Source organism: Lissotriton vulgaris, unplaced genomic scaffold (assembly GCF_964263255.1).
Source record: "Lissotriton vulgaris unplaced genomic scaffold, aLisVul1.2 SCAFFOLD_926, whole genome shotgun sequence".
Lineage (NCBI taxonomy): Eukaryota > Metazoa > Chordata > Amphibia > Caudata > Salamandridae > Lissotriton > Lissotriton vulgaris.
This window is the reverse complement of record NW_028250845.1, coordinates 363,224-387,080: the sequence shown is the minus strand read 5'-3', so window position 1 is coordinate 387,080 and position 23,857 is coordinate 363,224. Positions and strand designations below refer to the sequence as shown.

Below are 23,857 nucleotides of genomic sequence, written 5' to 3'. Positions count from 1 at the left end.
CCAGGGATGTCAGGAGTGAGAAAATCACAAAAGCAGGAATTAGAGGGAAATTTCAAGCCACACATTGATATTTGAATCACTAAAAGCTAACAGAAACTGACCATATGAGTTTTCTAAACAGGAAGTTTGGCCACCATCAGGCAACGTGTTAATTTAACGGCATCCTTTTTACCAGTGTTAGAGGTGTGAGTTCGATGAGGGTATTCAGCACTATTTAATTATAATATATTTAACTGTTACCACTGGTGGGGCTTCCCTAGATTTTTTACATATCCCACCGGAATAGTACTTTATAGCCGCATCCCCAGCTGGGAGAACCCTACAAGGCAGTGGAAAATCCTGTGGTTGAAAATATTTGAACACAGACTCAACCGACTCTGAACAGGTTTCAGAGCAGTGACATTAGCAATTAATTTAATTCCTAGATACATTTATGTTCTTATCAGGGTGACTGGTGCATGCAAACCTTTTCTGAACGGCTGTAAGCATGCCTGACCTCACACTTTAGCTCCATAGGTTTTCTTTTCTAGAGAGATCTTCCAGTCGCAATTGATAATACATGTTAACCTTGTCTCTCAGCAGAAAGTAACTGATTCAGGAGTTTATTGACATGATCCTGCTAATTGTATTCATGCTGCAAAGGGGATTCTCAATACAGTGTATGAACACCACTCCCAATTCATTTACATATCATGGGTGGATGTTCTAGTGAATGTTGAATCCTGTCTCCATATTCTCTTTAAAAGCCAAACATTGTATTACTTTCATATAACTTCCTAATAGATACTTGCTAAATATTTTGTTACGACCAAGTTATATGACAAATACTTATTTTATGACATGGACAATTTAACAGTTGTGGCTTCCAGGGAATGGTGGTGGTGAGGCGCGGGGGCTGTTAGAAGAAAGAAAAGAAAAGAAGACTTACCTGCCGAACACCGGCCGCCACCTCTCCTCAATCCTCCCTCGGTTCCTAGCTCCAGGCAGCACCCAGGATCACAGACTCCCCTAGCCAATCAGAACCTACTGTCAATAGCATTACAGCAGCGTCATTACTGATCTGAGCTCCGTGGTTCAGCACTTAGACGCGGACTGGGAGCCTGTGCATGTTCTCCACCCAGGCTGGTCAATACAGCCAGGTTAAGAATATGCTAAGTGCGCATGACTGTTTGGCCGATCCAAGACGGCCGGCCAAACAGTCATGTGCACTTCAAGTGCCCACCACTCCTCCCCCTGCTGGCTGTGATGACTGCCCAGTCTGCCCTGCAAAACTGACTCAGTACAGAAAAATAAAAAGATAATAACATTGTGTTATTATCATTTTATTTTTCCCTTTTGCACTGCTCAAAGAGAAGTGGGGTGGTGCTCCTCCACCTTAGCGGAGGAGCCCCTGCTGCAATTTAAGAGAAAATGTGTGTAGACCTATTCAATGTTTTCATGTATTTAAACCCTGGCATGTAATGTTAAGCATATGTATAACTATAAATAATCTGAAATACTGTTTTATGTGATCAAAATCAGTTTTTATCTTGAATCTAATATTTTGCAAAGTTTTGGATATCTTTTAAACTGAAGCCCTAAAAACCTTTTAATATAAATTAATTATTCATGGACTATGCAAAATAATTTGGAATTGCTGATGTGGGTGTTAGCTGTTGTATTGTACACATATAAATAAATATGTTTTTGTTTATCTGTCCATTACAATACAAATTAGAAATTATATAGAAAAGATTATGAAGACGGAATGAAAGGGAGAGCATCTGCAGATCTAGACCTAACACCATCATATCTGCACGTGAAGCACGTCACCAAACTGCTGAAGGAGGTAAGGACATTTGCATGCATTTCTAACTTGATTTGATCATTATCATTATATGTAGAAGATGAAAAATAAACAGTTAGCTGTCAAGTGTCACTTCAGTTACTTTAGTGAACTATTACACTTTGTGTTCAATGTAAACGCTAAAAGAGTAGCACTCAAATGTATCCCTATAACTTTTTTTATAAATAGTGGCAAAAATAATATTTGTACTTCCACATAGTCATCAATTTTGGAATTGTAGTTGTGCTTTGTGAGAGTTACTGGAGGCTGCATATGTTCTGACTTAAATAATGCTCAGTTGTTAAATTGACATATTATGGGATTGACTTGACAGTAAATTCAGCATTGCTGCATCAAATAATTGCACTTGAATATTGAGCAAATAGTGGTAACATAGGAGGCATGATCCAGATGCCACATATTTAATAAAAAAGGTATTTTTTGTATTTGTTTAACAAGTTTTGTTTAGTGGCATCATGGTGCTTTACAGCCATTCTAGAGCACTAGGTGATATGAAGGTGTTGTGTCTTGGAAAGAGGTTAATAGTGAGTTGGGATCAGCCTACGTAAAATCAGTGTGTTAATCCTGTACAGGCGCTGATGTTCTAAAAAAAGTATTTGAAAATTGAGTTCCTTCTGTATTTCTAAAATTACGACACTTTTTGTCCCCTCCTGTGGCTGGATCTAGTTTGTTCCATAGGTGGGTGTCTTGGGCAACTTCATTGTCATCATATGGGCTTACTATGGCAGAAACACAAAGCTTTGGTGGACCTCAAATTACTTGATGGTCTAAACCATGGTCAAATGATGCAGGAAAAATAAGGCCTTTTCTCTGACATCTGGATCTTTAAACAATTATACATTGCACTCTTTTTCAAGTGAATGTATATTGAACACCTAAGAGATAAGCAAAACATCTTGTACTTCACAAGTTTTATGGGTCTTTTTATGTTCTCCCTAAATTATGTGAAAAGAATAGTTCCATTAGTTAGTGCACCTAAAAGCTAAAATGTCCACGTTTAAAAACAGTACTTTGAAAAGATCAAACATCTCTGAAGGCCAATGTTAGTGTTCTCAAGTACCACCATGTCATATTCATATTGCAGAATTTGTATTTTCCAATTTGCTAGATAGGGCAGGCAGATCCTTTGGGCCACCCGATAGCTTTCCAAATATGTCATATAAAGGTGAAAAGGTAGAGGGGCTAGTATAGAGCCCTGTTTCAAACCTTTATTAGTGGAGATTTCCTCTGATGTCACCCAGTTTGCTGTTAGTTTAACCCTGACCCATGTATTACTCTAAAGTTATACTATTGCCTTTAAGAGATGTGATGTATCTGCCACTTCATTAGCTTTTCCCTTAGTCTGCCTTAGAGAATTTATCAAAGTTGTTGGTGAAGTCGATAAATGCTGCATTTAACGGGAGGGCCTTGGGCTCATCCCTTCATCGATCAGGCAGGAAAGAATTAGGTGATTATCCTCTATGTGGCTATGTGTTTGGAAACTAGTTTGGAACCATGGAATCAGTTTTCTCTCTTTGGACCACATTTCAAGCCCTTCATACAGTGATTTCGGATAGCACTTCCTTTCAATATCGAATAGTGCTATCATTTGATAATTTGCTGGTGAGGTGCTATTTCCTCTCTTGTCTATAGGCACTAGAGTTATGCCCCTCCAACTTTCTAGAACTGTTGCCTTATAATGGCATTCTGAAAAAAGTGGGGTAAGATGGGTGTCCAGAGGCTCAGGTCAGCTTTTAATAGGACTGCAAGGATGCCATTGTGCCCTGGTGCCCCAGCGGATCTTATATTCCTTAAGGCTATTTTGACCTTTGTTGTGGGCGGCCATGCATTGGTACTGGTCGATGTTCTTGCAGTGGCCCTTTCCTTCTCCCCAGAGGGAACCGCCTGATGTTCAAATAAGAGCACTTGTTGAGGATGAGATTGGTGCCCTGAAGCGATCTCACTGGATGGGCTGAGTGGGCTGTTTTCTTCTTTAGGCCCTGTAAAGAATTCCGCACTGCTGGTGGAGTTCTCAGTGATTTGCCCACTCTGTGCAGAGCACAGAGTACCTAAAAACTCACTGAAGTGATGCTGAATGGAGCAGCATGCCAATGTTAAGTTGGTGAGGACTTGTGAGAAAAAATAGCACACTATATCTCCTACCGGCGAGATTTCTCAACAAGGGCGGTCGCAGCAGGTTGCGACAGCTTGCATTGAGAAATCTGCTGCTCGCGGTGAGTAAGCTGCCGCTCAAGTAGAATATCTACTTGAGCTGCAGAAAGTGAGAGCGCCCTCTGATGTGACGTTTAGTGCCGTTCAGGTGGATTTTACAGCACAGGGCAAACTCCTGGTGGTAAAATCAGTGCAAGCAGCGCTACTTAACAGACTCCACTGCTGTCGGAACTCCGAGGAGTGCTGTGGCGTTTTTCCCCCGCTTCACGAAGTTCCGCGAAGTAAAACTAAGTGAACTCTGCCCAGGCCTAGTAGAGATCTCACTGGATGGGCTGAGTGGGCTGTTATCGTCTGTTGGCAATGCCACATGCTTGCGATACAAGCAGGAGAAGTGAACTTCTAGGCAGGTAGAGGTACCTCAATAGAGGTTTTTTATATGATCAGACCATTGTTTCGTCATGATGTGGCAGAATTTTTCGCTTCGAGTGTGGTTAGACTTATTCACTAGCGCCCAGAATTTCTTAGAGTCTGTTAGCTTGAGTGCAGCGTGTAGTTTAGCCCATATTAGATTGTTATTTGTCCGGTTGTTCACCCATAGCTGGCTTCTGTATGCTTGCCTTAATTTTCTTATTCTTTCTTGGGATTCCGTTACAGCCCTATTTTTGTACTTTCGGGCCATGGAGTGTTTTATTTAATTCCTTTCTTAGACATTTTGTTTTATGACTATCAGCCTGCCCTCCTGTCTCCTGTTCAGCTCTTCTTGTGGGGCCTAATGCTAGGTTGTCTTGTAGTGATATAAGCAAGGAGTGCCAACCTGTTATTAGTTCCTTTACCATCTTGCCTTCATGAAGTCTTTCCATTAAACTGCACTTTGCATATCTATTTGAGGGCTTCCCATTTGCCAGTTTACTCCTTTAATTGAGACAGACTTTTCTGGATGACCCAACATCTTTGTTGCCTGGTGGGTGTTAGAAATGGGGGTACCTAGTTGGCAGTGATATACACTTTGGCAAAGTAGGGACCCTTCCTTCTAGTCAGCATATGCGAGTTACACACCCAAGATAACCCCTGCTCACCCTCTGTTGGCTTTGCATGAGCGATCAGTTCTATCTCAGAGTCTATGTGTAAAATATTTTTACATAAAACACACAGTAACAGTTAAAACGCAAAAAATGGACACCCCACCAGGTTAGAAAAATAATCAATCTCTATCTAAACAAAACAACACAAAACAACCAAAATCCAACATACAAGGTGGGCGTGGTCGACAGCCGAGCAAGATGGCTGCTTCATGAAGCGGCTTCAAACCCCGTTCGGCCAACCGACATCCATCCGCTACAATTATCTGCACCCAGCACCTCTAAATGATGGTTGTGGCGCTTACCCAGCAGTCGGAGTCCTGAGAGGCCGGAGCACAGGGAGACATCTGCTGAGACCACAGCTGGGGCCCTGAGACTATTGTGGGTGGTGGCCTGATACACCATGAGCTGAGCTATTGGCATCGGACCTAAAGGGCCGGAAGAGGTGGAGCTGGAGTCCAGCACAGAGGTGCCAAGAGGAAAATGCCCTGCAGATAAGTCAGGCCCTGATGCTGTCGAGATCAGGGGACATAAGTGGGAACCACGCCTGGAATTAGTTTGTTGCCCTGCCCTGCCCTGCCCTGCCCTGCCATCCAGGGGCCCGCTCCAGCCTGAGGTGGAGCCCTGGAGGTGAGGGGGTAGTAGCAGGAAGGAAACACAGGGACAGCAATGTGGATGCCTCCCCCGCCTATGCTGCCTACAGCGTATGGTCCTTTTGCCCATCGAAGTAGACTGAGCTGCAACGATGCCGTGCAGCGCGGTCGACAGTCCCGGCCCTCTGGCTGGCCGGACCTTAGCGTTGTGGCCTACTCTTCCTCTGGGTGGCGTGTTGGTGGCCTTGGCTGAGCCATGGGCAAATAGAATCGCAAAATCTAACAACAGTCCCCCTCTGGGCCTGGCATTAAAGCAACAGACCACTGTAGCGAAGGATCAGCGAGGCAGCAGCCAGACTTACAAACAGTCTCCTACCCCAATTTAATACTGGGCAAAAGGAGTCCGCCGCGACACAAACAGGCCACGCAGGTCAGACTAGGCTCACAGTGGGCTGTGGTAGCTGTGGCGCTCCCCAGATTAACACTGATCCCGCCTCTGACAGCGTTAGAAGTACGGGGCTGAAAATTAACGTCAGTATCACAGAAATTGCACAAATGGCTACCAAAAGCCCCAAGAACAGCCACCAGACCAAGCTGGATAAGTACACGGTCACAAGAGGCCATAGTCCAGGGTGAGATCACTGCATCAACTCAATCATTGACAACTGCTCTAATCACAGAGGACACTCTCACACTCCAAGATGTAATGGCTGCCATCCAGGGAGTATGATCCTCTCTAGAACAGAAAATAGACACTATGAATATAGAGTTACACTTGTTAGAGCTAACCTGCGCAATTTTGGGGACAGGGTTAAAGAAGTGGAAGCAACCACAGCGAATCTGAAGGAGGACACAACCTCTCTCAAAGCACAAGTTAGAGACCTGAAGACCATTGCAGCAGACTTTGAGGCCCACCTGGAAAATGCGGAAGGGTGCTCAAGGTGGAATAATATCCACATACTCTTGAGTCCCTTGAAAGCGGAGGGCCCATCGCCTGATCTCTTGGTAGAAGACCTAATAGTTAAAAATCTGCAACCCCATGGGCTCTCCAAATTCTTCTCTGTTGAAAGAGCAGACAGGGTGCCACAGCTCGCCCCCATCCCGGGGCTCCCCCATACCCTATTATAGCACAATTCTTAAACTTTTGAGATTGTGACGTAATCTTATAGACAGCGCGGAGTGCCCCCTCACTGTAATACGACAAGCCATCATTACATTCTTTCTCTATATTACCCTCAAAGTCCAAAAGATGAGACATTTCTTTCTGAAGGTCAAGAAAGTCTTGGGAGAAAAAGGTATCAAGTACTCCATGCTTTTCCACGGCGCACCTGAGAGTAGTACCTGAAGATAAAACATAGTTTTTCATCTTACCAGAAGAGGCCTGGGAATGGTTAGAGGGGTGGAGAAGAGTTCCTGGAGCTAATGCCCTGCATCAGCGCGACAGATCGACCAATGATATGACAAGAAGGGTGGACAGCTAGGATCAAATGGGTGGGGTAGCCGGGGTGGCTCTACCCACCCATAAACTACCTGAACACAGCCAAGGGGCTCTTGTAATACTCTCTATCATGCTGGTAACAACTTAATGAAGCGGTTTTGGTTTGATGGGCGGAGACGTCTGTTCCCCTCTACAAAGTTACTTGTTTAGATTTTGAGGGATGAAAGGCGCTCTGCATGGTTGGAGTAGTGGGCAGTTTAGGGCCTGCTTTGCAGAGAGGAAGGAAGGGGGAATAACGTTGGGAACTTGTCATTGGATTTATTTGTATTATTTTGCAGAGACTAGGTCGAGAGCCACACCACACAAGTTACACAGCCACATAACTGGTAGGGGCAGATACTATCACCTAGCCAGACAACAATATGAAACACCCATGCCAGGCACATTAGATAAAGCACAATTGCGTATATTGTCATAGAATGACAATGGACTGCGTGACAAAATAAAACATGGAATAGTATTCTAATATATAAAACGGCACTCGCCTAACGTTTTCCTCCAGGAGATGCACATGACTGATAATAAGAGTAAAGCATTAGACAGATGGGGATACAAAATGCTGGCTCAGGCCAGCTACACATCAGGTTTCAGAGGGGTTGGAATATTGGTAAAAAAGATGCTGGTGTTTCAAATTCACTCCACCTATGTTGACAAACGAGGATGCTACGGGATAGCCGTGGGCACGTGGGAGGGAATACTCATTAACCTTGTCAGTGTATATTGCCCACCAAAACTCCAAGATATCACTTTGACAGAGCATAGGGACAAATTACTGGCCCTCCCAGAGAGTGTGCTCTGCATGGGGGCGACCTGAACCTAGCCCTCGACAACACCATGGACTGGTGGCCTGCACAACAATGTTTGGGGGGATGATCCCAGTTAGGAGGGTTACTTAATGCCATGGGCCTAATTGACATCCGTCGTGCCCTTCACCCAGTGAGTGTCAGCACAGGTTCCATTCAAGAGCACACAGCCCCCATTTCTATAATATACTATCTCCTGGCATTCTCCCATGACTTGGCTCACTTCCGGGTTATTAGAAACCTATCAAGAACATATCGGACCACTCACCCATATGGGCTATCTACGGGGGACAAACCTGCACCCCTGACAACACATGAAGCTAAACTAATTTCTCCACAAAATCCCCAACATCCGGAAAGCGATTGAAGTAGCCACAGATCACTACTTTACAGAGAATGAGGCCTCAGTAGACTCGGCCATGGTGTTGTGGGAGGCATACAAACCGATCCTTAGGGATCAGGGTATTTCGTAAGGTTTGAGCCACAAAAGAGAAAAAGGCTTACTTGAGGCCCAACTTACAAACTCGGACACCACCACGTGCTGTCCCTTAAACAGATGGAATATCGGGAGCTTACAAGGGCGGAAGCTATAGTAAACTCTCCATCGTGTCTACGAATTCGGTGACAAGGCTGGAAAGCTCCTTGCCTGGTTAGATAGGCGTGAAAAGGTGAATAACTGGGTTCACAGGCTGCGATCTACGGAGGGTAAAGACATAATAGAGTAGAAATAGTGGAAAAGTGTGCCACATACTGCAAACAGCTTTACTCTCCATCCGGGGATGTAAACCCTGAAGATTGTCTTGGGTTTTTGAAAGACATTCCACTCCCGTCCCTTACATCTGCAGATAATGCCCCTGTTGAGGAGGACATATCCCAGGAGGAAATAGTACAGACAATAGAAGAATTAAAAACAGGCAAGTTACTAGAGCCCAAAGGTTTGCCAGTAAAATTATACAAATGCAATGCCACAAAAATTGCTCCATACTTGCTGGGGATGTGGGAGGAAAGACGGGAGCGGGGTATTCTACTGAATGATCACCGGATGGCTGCAATATTACTCATCCATAAAGCCGGGAAACCCCCAGAAGAGTGTGCCTCATATAGACCCATATCGCTCCTAAGTGGTGAAACCAAATGTTGGCAAAACCTCTAGCCTCCAGTCTCTTGAAGGTAATCACTGGATTGGTTCACCCAGACCAGTCGGGGTTAATGCTGGGTAGAAGCACCGCGCTCAATCTCAGGAGGCTCCACGGAGTGCTCAGCAGAGCACGATTTAAACAAGAGAATGCTGTGATCTTGTTCCTAGACGCCAGAATGGAATTTGATACCATAGAATGGGCATTTCTTTTTTAAGTATTGGCAAAACTGGGGTTTGGTCTGAGGTTCCTTGGCTGGATACGCCTCCTATACTCTGAGCCACTCGCGCAGGTGGCGGTGAAAGGAGAAACCTTCAAAGGTTTTCCATTGCTATGTGGCACTTGTCAGGACTGCCCACTCTTTCCCCTCCTTTTTGCCCTGGTGTTGGAGACACTCGCCGTATGGTTACGGACGTTCACAAGCCAGAGTCTCTAATATAATTGTAAACTTTGTTTGAGTATTAAAATACACAATTAATTGGGGGAAATCACTACTATTCATATTAAGCGGAAATTCACCCACACTCCCCAGAGGATGTGCAATCTGAACCATGGAGGGCTTCACATACTTGGGAGTCTTCGCCACCACCAACCCCGCCCAGTCATATTTCAAAATCCTCGTCCCGCTGCTCGAATGGTTGAAGGCAGATGTCCAACACTGGAGGTCACTCCCACTCTCGATACAGAGGGAGGGCATCCCTTTTTAAGATTATGGCACTGCCGTGTTTCCTTTAGGCTTTTCAAAATGCACCGTTTCCAGTCCCCGTGAAATACTTTAAGGCAATTAATTCTGAGCTGTCTACTCTTTTGTGGGATGGAGGAGCCAAAAGGATCGCGCTGAAAATGCTAACTCGGGGATGGTATGATGGAGGGATCGCCTTTCCCAAGATACATAGGTATTACTGGGCCGTGCAACTAACCACTATAAACCAGTGGGTATACTTATCTGATGACGAAACCTCAATCCAGATGGACCATTGGAAGATGTGTCCTGTCGGATACCTAGAGCTCTTTATGTGTCGGCCGCATGCTTAGCAACAAAATCCCACAAACAGTATGATCAAAATTCGGCAGGCAACACATAGGGCATTAGGCTGGGACAACAAACTGACACAATCTGCCCCCTTATGGGACTCGAAGGCCTAGAGACACTAGGAAGATACAAGGATTTTGACAAATGGGAGCTCATAGGCCTATCAAAAATAAAAGATCTGTTGGTACAGGGAGCAATTCTCACCTTTACAGACCTCCAGAGGGAATATGACTTGGCAGACTCAGAACTCTTCAGAGAACTACAAATCAGACATGCACTGCAATCAGCAATCCCCACGGGTAACAATCTTCCAGAGTACTCCCCACTTGAAGACTGTCTACTTGTTGGTCACATGACCCGTAAAGCAACTTTCCTCACATATAGAACACTAACAAATAATCTACAAGACGCACTCTTACAATTATGGAAAAAGTGGGTGCTAGACTTTGATTGACTAGATGATGATGAGTGGTCAGAAGCACGACCTTCACCTAGAGAGGTAGCCGTCAAGTCAGGATTTAGATTGATCCAATTTTAGACACTGCACAGGGTTTACTATGCCTGCATGACACTCTTGAAAATGGGTATGAGGCAAACTGAGAACTGCCACCATGGGTGCCATGGGTGCCATCAAAAGGGCACCTTCTTCCATATTATTTTGGAATGCCTTGCCATCAACCCTATTGAAAGGAAGTGATAGCAAAAATGAATGAGGTATGGCAGGCGTGGACAACCTCAATACCAAAATGGTGCCTCCTGAATGTCTGGGAAGAACTATCCATCATAACAATGGGGAATATTTGGATGATTGTTGCCAAAAGAGACATAGCTTGCAATTGGGGAACGGACTTACCTCGATACTCAAAGACTGGGAAAAAGACATGGACACCTGTATGGTGACAGAGAAGACAGTTTACTCTAATAGAGGCTTCCCCAGTAAATGGGCTAAGGTTTGAAGTAAGTGGAATAATGTACCTGGTGGGCTGTGTATACCTCCTCATCTCCCAATAAGGGTGTTAAGAGACTAGCAGAGTGCTCAGAAGTGAAATGGTCTCATTATAATAATAATGCTGTGTTACTCAACCGAATTGAGTTGCCTGATTTAGCTGTTTAATGATGTCTCACGAAGCTGGACAGCATTGATTTGTTGATTGTTCTTGTTTGCTTTGACCATCCCTCCCCCACTTTTGTTTTGTTTCCCTCTTATATCTTAATAAAAAGAATTATAAAAAAAATCCAACATACAGAACTAGAATTATGAATTTTTAAAGGTTTCAAGTAATTCTATGGATGCAGTGGTTTACACACAGTACAGTAGATGCTCAAAATCCCCCCAAAAATAGCAGCTGTGGAGGACGGAAGAATCGTAAAACACAGTGATTCGTCAATTGCTGAGCCCCTGGGGAGGCAATGTGTCAGTTCTGATGCATGCAGGAGAACTTGTGCATCGAATCCGGACTGTAAGGCGTAGCAATGCTTCAAGATCTAGGAGGTATCTGGTCTGCGGGTGATGTAGTTGAAAACGTTGTACACAGGTGTGTCACGTGGAAATCCAGAAGCGATAGTGGTCGATGCAGCAGTGGCAAACATTTGCTGCATCGATTTCTAGATCCGGGGCCTCACGATGCTCCGATTCTATCAGCCGCACAGCAGAGCCTTCGTCAGAATCAGTGTGAGGGTCTCCCATTTTAGAGATACGGTGCACTGAACTCAGGCTACATCAGTTACTGTGACCACCGGCAGGTGCTGTGTCATTTTCTTTGGCCACACCATGGGGGCATGGAAACTTTTCCTTCACAGCGGTGCTACAGACATACAGAAGGGGGGTGGAGACAGCATTGTGAAAGGCCAGACACCCCCCTATTCAGGTGTCTGTGAGAACTCCTCCCACCACTGAAGCTCAGGAAGTCCCATCAGCCTTGTGATGGGCTGACAGGATATACAGGGCACACTTCAACTCTTTGTGTGACTGTCTAGAGTGAATGCACAAACAGGCCTCTGTCAGTCTAAACCAGACGATTCCACAGGCAGGCAGAGGCTCGGAAGGGATAAACAAGAAAATACACACTTTCCAGAACACACAATTTAAAAACCATCTTTGTTAAAAGATGTGTTCTTAAATGCTGTGCTCAAAGAGCACAAACTACAAAACTCTAGCTGTTCCCAATTGATAGTTACACTTGAAAATGTTACAAGGCAGCTACATTTCACAATCGGTACATGTAAAACATGGCATTACAAGTCCTACCTTCCACATACACTGCACCTTGCCCATGGGGGAACCTTAGGCCTACTCTAGGGGTGCCTTACATGTAGAAAAAGGGAAGTTTAGGCCTGGCAAGTAGGTGCACTTACCAGGTCAACATGACAGTTTGAAATCACACTCAAAGACGCTAAAATGGCAGGCCTGAAACAAGTACACAAGGCTACTCATTTGGGTGGCTCAACCAGTGCTGCAGGCTCGTTAGTAGCATTTGATTTACAGGCCCTAGGCACACACAGTCCACTTTATTAGGTACTTACCAGTAAATCATATATGCCAACCATGAAAAACCAATCAGAATCACAATTTACTCAGGAAGCACTTGCACTTTAGCACTGATCAGCAGTAGTAAAGTGCCCAGAGTACATAAACCAGCATAACATAAAAAATACAGGAGTTAGAGGCAGAAAACAGGGGAAACTACACCAAGGATGCCAGGTCTAACATTGGCTTACTACCTCTATATTAGTTTTACATGTGATTACTCCATGGTTGCATTTTATTCTATTGAGGACCAGATGTATTCCAGGGTTGTTACTGTGCATCCCTATGGCCTCTAGCGCATTCTCCAAATCGGCCCCAAATTTGTCCTGCCTCCGATCCTGAATGGATATTTGTGGAATACCTCAGTATTTATCCTCCCATTCTTTCCTTTCCAAGCAGATCTTTTTTCCAAGTAAGTTTGCATTACAGTCCCCTTTAGTCATTAGCCATGTTTTGGGATTATCAGCTCGAAGATTTTCTAAGGTGTCCCAGTATTGATTTCACAGTAACCCTTTTCTTAGCCAGCATTGGGTGCAAATAGATATTTCCAATAATGAAGAGAGGGTTCGTACAGTGACCTTTGCTTTTAGGTTGGTCGGTTTTTACATTGAGGGCATCCCCTTTTTCTTCCCAGATTACAGTGGAGTTCACTGCCAGGTCACTCTTTATTTGGATTGAGACCCCTCCTAGAGGGCGACCCCCACATTGGAAGGGTAGGGCAGGTGAAGTGAAGTTTGGATACTCCAGGAACAGCTCCTGCTCCGTGCTGCAGGTTTCCTGCAGACAGATTATGTCGTAGTTAGTGAGTTCCCCAAGATCCCTTAGTTTGTCTTCTTGCCCCGATAGACCTCTCACATTCCAATAGCAGATTTGTATCTCCCGCGTATTTGGGCTTGGTCTACATATCTTGCGGTGTTTAGGGACAGCCATTTGAGCAACCAGCCAACCAGGCCCAGCTGAATTAGAAAAGCGGTAGGGGGATATCCTCCACTTTGTTCGTTTTGCAGCTTGGTCAGCCATGAATTTTAAAGGTCATAATGAAAAATTGCACCAAGAAGCATAAAGCACTATTGGGGATACCTGGTTGCACTGGACTGGGACAAAGCCATAAGTTCAGGCCTAAGTCAAATGAGCACAGGGACTCAGTTAGGCCATGTGAACCAGAGTACCTTAATCCTGGTTTGCAGAGCACTTGCATGGACTTCCGTCGAAGATGTATTGCGCAGAAGAGGCAAGGTGTAGGCTCTAAAATTAAATGACGCTGTGGCACGATGTCCCGATGCACCAGAATCGAGAATCTTGTCAACGGGGCTTGCAATGTGAATGCCAGTGTCGATGATGCGAGGTACAGTGGAGATGATGCGTCGGTTCGGATGAGTGGTGAAGCTGCGATCCAGAGAGTTGTCATTGTCGCTGTCAAGAGATGCGATGAGGTTGCACTGGGAAAAGCATTGTGCAGTGCCAGTTCCAAAGGTGATGCGTCGTCCCAGTTGTGGGATCCAATAGGAGTCTTTTGTGATGGGTCCAATTCATGCAACAGCGGCGTTGCTTCCGTTCTGCTCGAAAAATGCGTCTTTCATCTGAGCAGATGCATCAGTTCTGCTTGGGGCTGCCTTGGTCAGCAGAGGATGTATCCGTTTTTTTGGAGAAGCACCTTAGGCCCACTTCAAAGGGTCCAGGACTGGGCTGGCACCACTTGGCAGGGTAGTCTCACAGATTGCAGAGTATAGGTGCTGAAGCAGGTTGGTTGGAAGTCTTTTATATCTCTGAGACTTTGAATCAGTAGGCTAGTCATCTAACCCTTGGAGTCACTCTGGGTTCAAGTGATGCTTGTACAGTCCCCTCACCCAGGCGAGAGGGCAGCAGGTCAGCACAGCAAGGCAGAAGTACAGCAAAACAGCAGTCCAGCAGAGTGACAGTCCTTTAGCAGCACAGCATTCCTTCTTCCTGCCAGAGTCATCACTGGCCCAGAAGTGCACTGAAGTGGTGGTGTCAGAGGTCCAGTACTTATACCCAGTTGGGCCTGTAAAGAGGGGGAGACTTCAAAGGCAGCTTTCAAAGTGTACAGAAGTCCCCCATTACTGCCCTGGCTTCAGACTCACTACAGTGGGGTATGCAACCCTTTGTGTGGGGACATGGCACAGTCTATGCAGGTGTATGTGAGGCCTACACTCCTCCCTCCTCCCTCCCATCCTGCCAGGATGGCCCATCAAGTCACACCTAAGCTCCCATTGTGTGTGGCGATAGGAGGAATAGACAAAGTCTAACTGTCACCCACCCCAGACATGTGATCAGAGGACAGGTTGCATGCACGAAATGGCAAAAACTTACTAAAAGAGGCATTTTCAAATTGTAATTTAAAATCCGACTTCATCATCAATCAGGATTTTAAGTTAGGATTTCAGAGACACCAGATTTGGGGATTTTATCTCTTCTTAACTTATAAAATGTAATAAGGTAATCTCAATGTTATCCTATGGGAGAGATAGGCTTTGCAGTAGTGAAAAACGACTTTGGGAGTTTTTCACTGCTATGACTTATATAACTAAAAGTACATATTCTGCCTTTTTAGAACATCGCACCCTGCCCTCTGGGTTGTCCAGGGCCTATATTAGGGGCGACTTATATGTATAAAAAAGGAAGGTTTGGACCTGGCAAAAGGTTTATTCTGCCAGGTCATCATCATTGAAGTGTACACTGCAGACACAGGCTGTGCAAATGGCATTCCTGAGACATAGTTCAAGGTCTACTTAAGTGGGTGGCACAATCATTGCTGCAGGCCCACTAGTAGCATTTCATTTACAGGCGCATTGCACATGTAGTTCACTGTACTAGGGACTTATTTATTTATTTATGGGTTTGTATCGCGCTTAAATCCACTCCCGAAGGAGTATCTCTGTGCCATGGACACACAAAGAAACACATATGAGCATAGCAAGTCATAAGGAAGGAAAATATTGGAGCGCAAAATGAAAAATCATATTACCCATTAAACAAGAAAGTTTTCAACTTTTTCCTAAACATCAAATGGTCAGGACATTGTCTTAACATAAGAGGGAGAGTGTTCCATAGTACTTGCCCCACTACTGATAAGACCTTACTGCCCTGTCTTACCTTGCTTACCCTACGAACTCGTAGGAGAAGCTGATCACTCGACCTTAGAGTGCGGACAGGAACATACGGGACAAATTTCTATGCCAAATAGGAAGGCCCAAGTCCATGTAAACTCTTATGGACTATACAACCAGTCTTAAATTTCACTCTTTGGCGGACTGACAACCAGTGCAGCTTTTCCAAGAGCGGTTTAGAAGGAGTCCTGGGGGAGACATTCAGGACAAGTCGTGCAGCAGTATTTTGGACTACTTGAAGTTTGTCCAGTACTTCTTCATTTGCAGCTACAAGCAGGCTCTTACAATAAGTTACTTGTAAGTAAATTAAATATGCCAATTGGGTATGAGGTATTATGTCCATGTTTAGAGGAGCGAACACATGAACTTTAGCACTGGTTAGACGTGGTAAAGTCATCAGAGTCCTAAAGTCAATAAAAACCAGGCAGAAAATGTGGAGGAGGAAAGCAACATGTTTGGGTGTGATTTTAATTGGTGGCTGAATGGTCTGGTTTATAAAGAGTGTAATGGTGAATTTTCACTGTAAATACAGCACATGGCCATTCTGCTACTTTTCGGCAGCTCTCCGGCATTTGCCCAATTTTAATTAAGACCCATAGTTTTACATTCAAAATCACAATTTGCCATTACTCTTCCCAAGCAAACAACTTACTCAACAAAAGCAATATTTATTTCCTAAGACTAAGTCAATTGGGTAATACGTTTAACATGCATCAATTTTCCCTAAACCACCAGGAGTTCCATGAAAGGTGATAGTCTATCAAACCCAATTTTACTTGCTCTTTAACTCCTATAAAAATATAACATTAAAAAAGATAAATCTGCTCCACCCTCTTATGGGAAAAGGCCTGTGGAGATTGCACAAGTTAGTACTTTAACATGCCAGTTGTAGGTATGATGTGGGAGATCATTTATTCATTTGCACAATCAATTTAATCTAATTAATAGTTTGTTTTGTTTGTATATTTTTAGAAAGAGTACAAAAAGGATTTAGAAGAAGGGGTGAAAGGAAAAGGACTGACAGTGTTGGAAGATACACCAGACTTAATCAGAGTGAAAAATGCATCACATATTCTAAATGAGGTATATAGTTAGTGAAGATTTTTTCAAATAATATCCAGTTTTTGATACTGAAGGATATTAGTAATGTTCCAAGAATACTAAACTGGTTTTATATTTCTTTTGCAGAAAGAATACAGAAAAGACCTGGAAAATGAAATCAAAGGGAAAGGAATGGATGTCAGTTTCGAAATTCCTGACATCCAGAGAGTGAAAAGAGTAACTGAAATCCTTAGCCAGGTCAGAACTTTTAAGCCTTATGAACGATTCTAATATTAACAATCATGATTACAGAGCACACAACACCATCAGACTTATCAAATAACAGAATAAACAGTTGTTTAATATGCCTGACATTTTCATATGTTTCGACTGAACATAGCACCTAGGAAGCTATTTACAAAGAAGTTAGGAAATCTTGAGAGCAGAACTGTATGAGCTCTTACATTAGGCTTGCAACTTTAAGGGTCTCATTACAAAGTTCTCAGAGTTTACCTGTTAGCTCCACCCATCCATTGTTAACAATACTGAGGTACTGGTAACTCAGTAAGGGCAATGTTAGTAGTAATTACACATGGAGCCCTGAGGTTCAGCTGAGAAATGAGGAATTGCCAAGGGCATTGGTAATTTCTGATGAGATTTCAACAGAAATGACTCATTTTCTTTCCTAATGTCTAATCATTCTTGGTTCATGAAGAAAATATCAGAGAATTCTGGAGATTTTAGCTGCTTTCAGCAGCTTGAGGATTGGGTGAAACTTACAAGGTCATGGAGCCAGCAACATTGGCCAGAGAAAATGGGCAACCTCCCAAACCCAGTTTCGCAAGTTCATAACCTAGGGGTACTCTTAGATGATACCTTGAGCATGCATGCACAATCAGTTAGAGTGGCAGCCACCTGTTTTTCTATCATACGGTGGCTAAGAAAAATCTGCTGGATGCTCCCTGAATCAACGAAAAAAACGGTGGTGAATGCCTGAATAACATCCCGCTTATATTACGGAAATGTCCTTTACCTAGGATCAAATAAGGCCAACCTCCATCGTCTACAGATGGCCCAAAATGCGGCAGTAAGATTACTATGTAAGGTACCAAAAAGGGAATCAGTTTCTGCATTCCGACGTAAACTTCATTGGCTTAACATTGAGAATCAAGTGAAATTTAAAGCACTCACTTATATGTATAAAATAAAATCCAACATAGCTCCGAGGTACCTCTGTTCACTGGCAAATAGCTATACCCCATCCAGGAACCTCAGATCAGCCACTCAGGGTCGCTTTAGTATCCCTAAATTCTAGCGCACTCGCATAGGAGGAAAATCTTTTGCCTACTTAGGCCCGTCCCACTGGAATTCTCTCCCCATTTCACTGAGAAATGAACCTAACTATCCCAGTTTCCGAAAGTTGCTAAAAACTTGGTTATTCAATAAATAAGACCCTTTCCATCTGTAAACAGCAAAGATGCGCCGGGAAACCCTTTTTGGGTAGCCGTTGCACAGTACAAGTGCAAATAAATAAATAAATAAATAAATAAGGTCACAGGTTTTATCTTCGATCCTTAAATTATGATGACCTGGGAGTACTGCTACAAATCTTATCTGAATTAAAAAGTTGTCATAATTAAGTCAGAAGAATATTCACAAAAATTGAAATAGATTCCATCTAAGAGATTGTAACAGTTCTACTACTGCTGACTAAAAAGCTGGCAACTTTGTGTAAAGTGAGCTTTATGCATTTTTCCCCGGATTCGTTTTTCCCCGGAATTGTTTTTGATTACCATGGTAGAGAAAATGTAATTCATTACCATACAATAAATGGTATTTGCAAAATAGTAAAATGTTAAAAATAGTTAAAAAATCTTTACCCTACTTAAAATAACTTATTTTATAGTGTTGAGTGGGCACAGAACCATTTGAACTACCTTACCACTACTTCATGAGTGCACTAAAGTTATTGTTTAATGTGCATTCTGGCAATTAAAAAACATGTGATATTTCCATATGTAACAATGGGTAAGAAACACCCTTTGTGCATCCAGTGTGAAAATGTACTGGTGAACAATATTTAATGATACCTAGACACTGCACATGTCAATTCATATAAAAGCTTATTCAAAGAGTTTTTGAAGAATGCTAGTTATGGATAGCTGTACCAGCCTGAGAAAAGTTCACCAATAGATATCCTTCAACCATTTGGGAGTTCCTGATTTTGTGAGACTCCAGAAAACAAAATGACAATTGTATAGAATAGTTTGTTCTCCATATCTTAATATACCCATTGTCAGACACTATCTTAGCAATTTGCGCTACCAAGGCGCCATTGGTTGAAATTTAGAGGATTAAAAAATGGACTATGAAATAGAACACACCTGTCATCCTATGTTCATGCATGCCACATCAAATTTTATGGTGGTCCCTTCCCACCAACATCTATATCGCAAGCCCTATTTGTCAAATAATTACTGCTTGCACTTGTGAAGTTGTACCCTATTAGTGTTTTGCACCTGGAGCATCTTTTTTTTTTTTTTGTCCTCATTTCACCTTCAAGCATTGTGCAAAATGTTATGGCCGTAATTCTGGACCTGAGGTCCCTCCGGCCAGTTGCTGATGCTTTGGTCCCCTGACCGACTCTTTCGTATTAGAGTTTTTAAGGTGTAATCATAGGACTGATGGCCTTAAGATTTTCAGTGTCTATACCGTCTCAGATCTCTACCTATTATGAGGAGTGGTTGCCATATACTGTTTTGAGCCTTATCGGCATTAGCCGTATCAATTCGAGCCATCGCAAATGCAGAATTTACCCAATCCTCCAACCTTGGGGGATTTGGGTCTTTCAATTTCAAGCAGATTTCCCTGCTCGATAATAGAATCAAGCACAGTAGTAGTCCTTTGTCCTTTGCTGCTAAAGCCTTTGTTGTTTTTCGGTCATCGGCAAAGAAAACCAAGGTCTCATTAACTGCGATGTTAGTTGCAAAAATCCTGCGCAGATAGCCACCTACCCCTTCCCAAAATGCTGCCAACTTTGCACATTCAAAAAAGACGTGGATGTAATTTGCCCTAGGGGTCAAGCACCTATGGCATTTCTGTTCAGGGGTTGATGTAAATTTTGCAATTTTTGCTGGGGTGTAGTAGATGCGGTTTGCTACAAAAAAGTGTTTTTTCTTCAGACTAGCTGATTTGGTGTATTTAAATAGGAGATTTAGTGAAGGCTCTAATAACTCCTCAATTACTGATTCAAAAGGCAATTGTCTCCACACCGAGGCCTGAGATGGAATATCTTAGTCATCAGCTTCAGGCAAAACTTTATACCAGATTGATACCTCTTTTTTTAGGCGATGATCGGACATAAAAAGGCACTCAGTTTCCCATTCTCCCATTATGCCCCCGCTCTCCGCCTCACACCAAGATTTTAATTTCAAATACTTAAACTTGGAAAATCTAGGGCCTATCTTAGCTTTTAGTACTGCCCAAGGATACACCCCATTGTTATCCTCCAGGTCAGACCAGGTTCGAATTCCTGCCTTCCTGATGGGGACAGCCAGGCCATCCATAAGACAGAGGGGGGTCCCCGGGAATCCCAGATGGGGGCCTGGTCAGAGTAGTACCCTATCTTACACTTAGTCCTGATTTTGCACCAGATCTCAAGTGCATTCTTCAGGACCTTCAGATGCACCGTCTTAAAGAATTTCTGTGCTCCAAATTTGTAAAGAAACCCTTCGGTGCTACCCCCTTCCACGTTACTAATCAGCTCTCTAAGGAGAAGCCCCCAAGATGAAGTTATAGGTTCCATGAAAAGCATCCTAATAGATTTAAATTGAAAGGCAACCAGGTACCAACTAATATCCGGAAGGGCTAAACCTTTCAACAATCTCCGCCTCAACTTCTTCCAAGACAGTCTCACTCCCTTATCTCCCCAAACAAAACTCCCAATCTTGCTCTGTATTCTTGAAATGTCAGGTTGAGGGAACCGGAGAGGGACAGCATTAAAGATGTATGTAAATTTGGGGAGAGCAGTCATTTTGATTAGGTTCACCTTACCAAATATGGTCAGGGGAAGATTTTTCCACCTGGCAACCAAACGCTCCAATTCTTTGCTTACTCTCTTCAAATTCAAAGGGGCAATCCTGTCCAAGTCATTCACTACAGTTGTACCAAGGTATTTAAATTCTTTACTGGTCTGTCCCTTCCAGTTAGTTATGTTCCAACACATTACCTGGAGCATCTTGAACTGTCATATGTATAGAAGATGGCCCTTTTTGTTTGTGACTTGCAACATATCTTGTTGCAGCCTTTGAGATTCAAAATGTATATGCAAATATTTGTGACTTTTCTTGTATAGTACATTTTCTTTTTTCTCTTAAGCTCTTTGAAATTGTGTGACACTGAGTTTCCAAATGTCATCTACCTGCATAAAGTCGCCTTTTTTTCTCAACACCTACAACTCAAGGAAAATGGTGCTTAGCAGGCAAACTACACAACAAAGGTTTGGTAACCAACTGAAATGGCTACCTGAAGATAACTTTTTGTGTAGTAATAACCCCAAGATTTCCTAAAAAAAAAAAACAATTGAAAAAGTCACTAATATTGTAAGGGTATTTTACAGCACTTTTTAAGGTACATATTTACTGGACTTCAGTATTATTATTATTTTTTTTATTTCAAAGTATTTTATTAATGTTTTAGAAACAAGTACATTAGCATTTCCCTTTCGAAGTTCCTGCCAAACATGGTTGGTGTTGCAGTAATTACAGGTGCTTTGGTGTTCGTGTTTAGCTGAACCCCTCTACATTGACTTGCTGGGAAATTAGTGACAGGATGATAGAAAGAGAGAGGACAGGAAGAAAAGAGTGGAGATAGGATACAAGAAGTGTTCTATAGCAATGAGCCTAGTCTGGGTTTGTGGCGTAGTGTGAAAACCGACACCCCCCCTGGGGAACCACAGTGGCCTCAGGGAGTTCCTAGGAGTCCAGATTCGTATCAAGCGACTCCCACATCCCCCTAGTAACTTGTCTCCAGGCTGAGTTTTTCAGGGCAATAATATCTGAGCCTCTGAGGTACGTCACCCATTTGACCTAGCTGTGTCCTTCCAGTTGGACAGGACCAGTTTCACTGGGGCGGTCAATAGGAGGTACAGCAGATCCCTGTTGTGCTGTGAAGCGAGTACTGTGGTCATAAATGCGGTGGTGAAGGAAGAGATTTCTAGAATTAGTGTGCATCCCAGCGCCTTTTCTATGAAATTAAAGATTTTCTCCCAGAACCTTTTAAGTTTGGGGCAGTAGAAGATAAGATGTGCTAGATCCCCCTTCTTGTTGCCGCAGTTCCAGCATAGATCGTTTTCTCTAAGGTCTAGCGAGGCTAACCGAGCTGGGGTCCAGAAAGTCTTGTGGAGTAGCCACAATTTTGTTTGTGATAGTACCGGGGAGATTTTATTACGTGAGGGGGAGGCCCAAAACAAAGCTAGCTCTTGCTCATTAAGTGAGATATTACCTTGTTTTACCCAGTAGTTAGCTGACTTATCGTTAAGTTTGGTGGTGTTTGGGCGTAGAAGCTTATAGAGGTGTGATACTTGATGACCTACTCTGTTGATTTTCGCCATGTACTGTATAATTGACAGTTTGGATGGTGATAGTTTGGCTTTTGATAGGGCTGTTTTGAGTTTTAGGAAATTGTAGAACTCAATGTCTTGTAGTTTATGTCTATCTTTCAGTGTGGTAAACGTGATGGGATGGCCCTCTTCCTCTAGTTGGGCTGGGTAGGAGATTCATTTCTCCATCCGTGTGTCAAGGGTTAGGCATTTCCCTTTGTATTTGATCTTGCTGTTAGCCCAAAGAGACTCCCATTTTGAGTTCTTTACACTGTTCTCCATTTTCTTGACTATTTTAAGGAGGGCAACTTTTGTGTTTTTGAAGACTGGCCTGGAGGCGTGAGTGTGTTTGTTAGCTGTCAGCAGCACCAGTGGGTTAATGTTTTTTAGTATGGCTCGCTCTACTAGTAGCCATACCGGCATGTACCCTTGAGGGAGTGACATCCAGCAGGCCCCTTGTTTTGCTAGGAATGCTGTCTAGAAGGTTCTAAAGTCTGCTAGGTTTAACCCTCCCAGTTTTTATCTAGCCTCAGTTTTTTAAAACATATATGTGCCTTCTTTTCCCGCCATAGGAATCTACCAATCAGGTTATCCACTTTGCGGTGGAACTCATCCGTAACTAGAAGTGGTAGCATGCTCAACAGGTAATTGATCCTTGGGGTGATCATCATCTTGATCTTTTCTATTCTGCCCCACCAGGTTATACATTTGGGGGACCAGGACTCCAGGAGTTTCTTTATTTTTGTTCTATCAATAGCTTCTCATTTTGGTCTAGTATGGTCATGAGGTAATTACCAAAGTGGATCCCTAGATATTTGATGACCCTTTTTGCCAGACCAGACCCGACCCCATAGGGCATTCCTAGTGCTGTGGATGTTGAGGGGTTTGCATTCTGATTTGTCCCTGTTGAGCTTTTATCCTGAATGTCCTGAATATATCTATATGGTTTCTATCAGGGCCTCAATAGAGGTCTTAGGTTGATCTGTCACAATAAGACCGTTGTCCGCGTAGACAGGCGGTTTTACTTCCACATCATTAATATTTATCCCCTTTATTTACGCGTTGGTCGTGATGTTGCTAATCAGGGGTTCCAAGCTAGCAGAAAGAGTGATGACAATGCGTGCTCTTGGGTCCCCGTATAGTGCCACGCCTTCCGTATGTACCCTTCCCCTAGGTTAAATGAATGCATGCATTGCTCCAGGAAGGCCCATGAAACTCTGTTGAAGACCTTCTCGGCATCAGGGGTGATAGCCACAGCTAGCTCTGCCAGTTTAGCTGTATGTTCTAGTATGTGGCAGAGAAGTCTGGTATTTTCATTAGACATGCGGGTCTTTAGGAAGTCTACTTGTGAGTTGCTTATTAGACTGGGTAGGACAGGGTTTAGTCTTGTTGCCAGGATGTTTGTGTATATTTTGCAGTCCAC

The 23,857-nt window shown here is 43.4% G+C and overlaps 1 protein-coding gene across 1 annotated transcript in view; it reads left to right on the top strand.

The window, feature by feature from the left end:
- Window positions 1–23,857, top strand: part of LOC147663099 (nebulette-like) — a 348,425-nt gene that overhangs the window by 121,284 nt on the left and 203,284 nt on the right. The window contains 3 exon segments of the mRNA XM_086950681.1: window positions 1,718–1,828; window positions 16,767–16,877; window positions 16,983–17,093. Coding sequence (XP_086806807.1) covers window positions 1,718–1,828; window positions 16,767–16,877; window positions 16,983–17,093 — 333 coding nt within the window.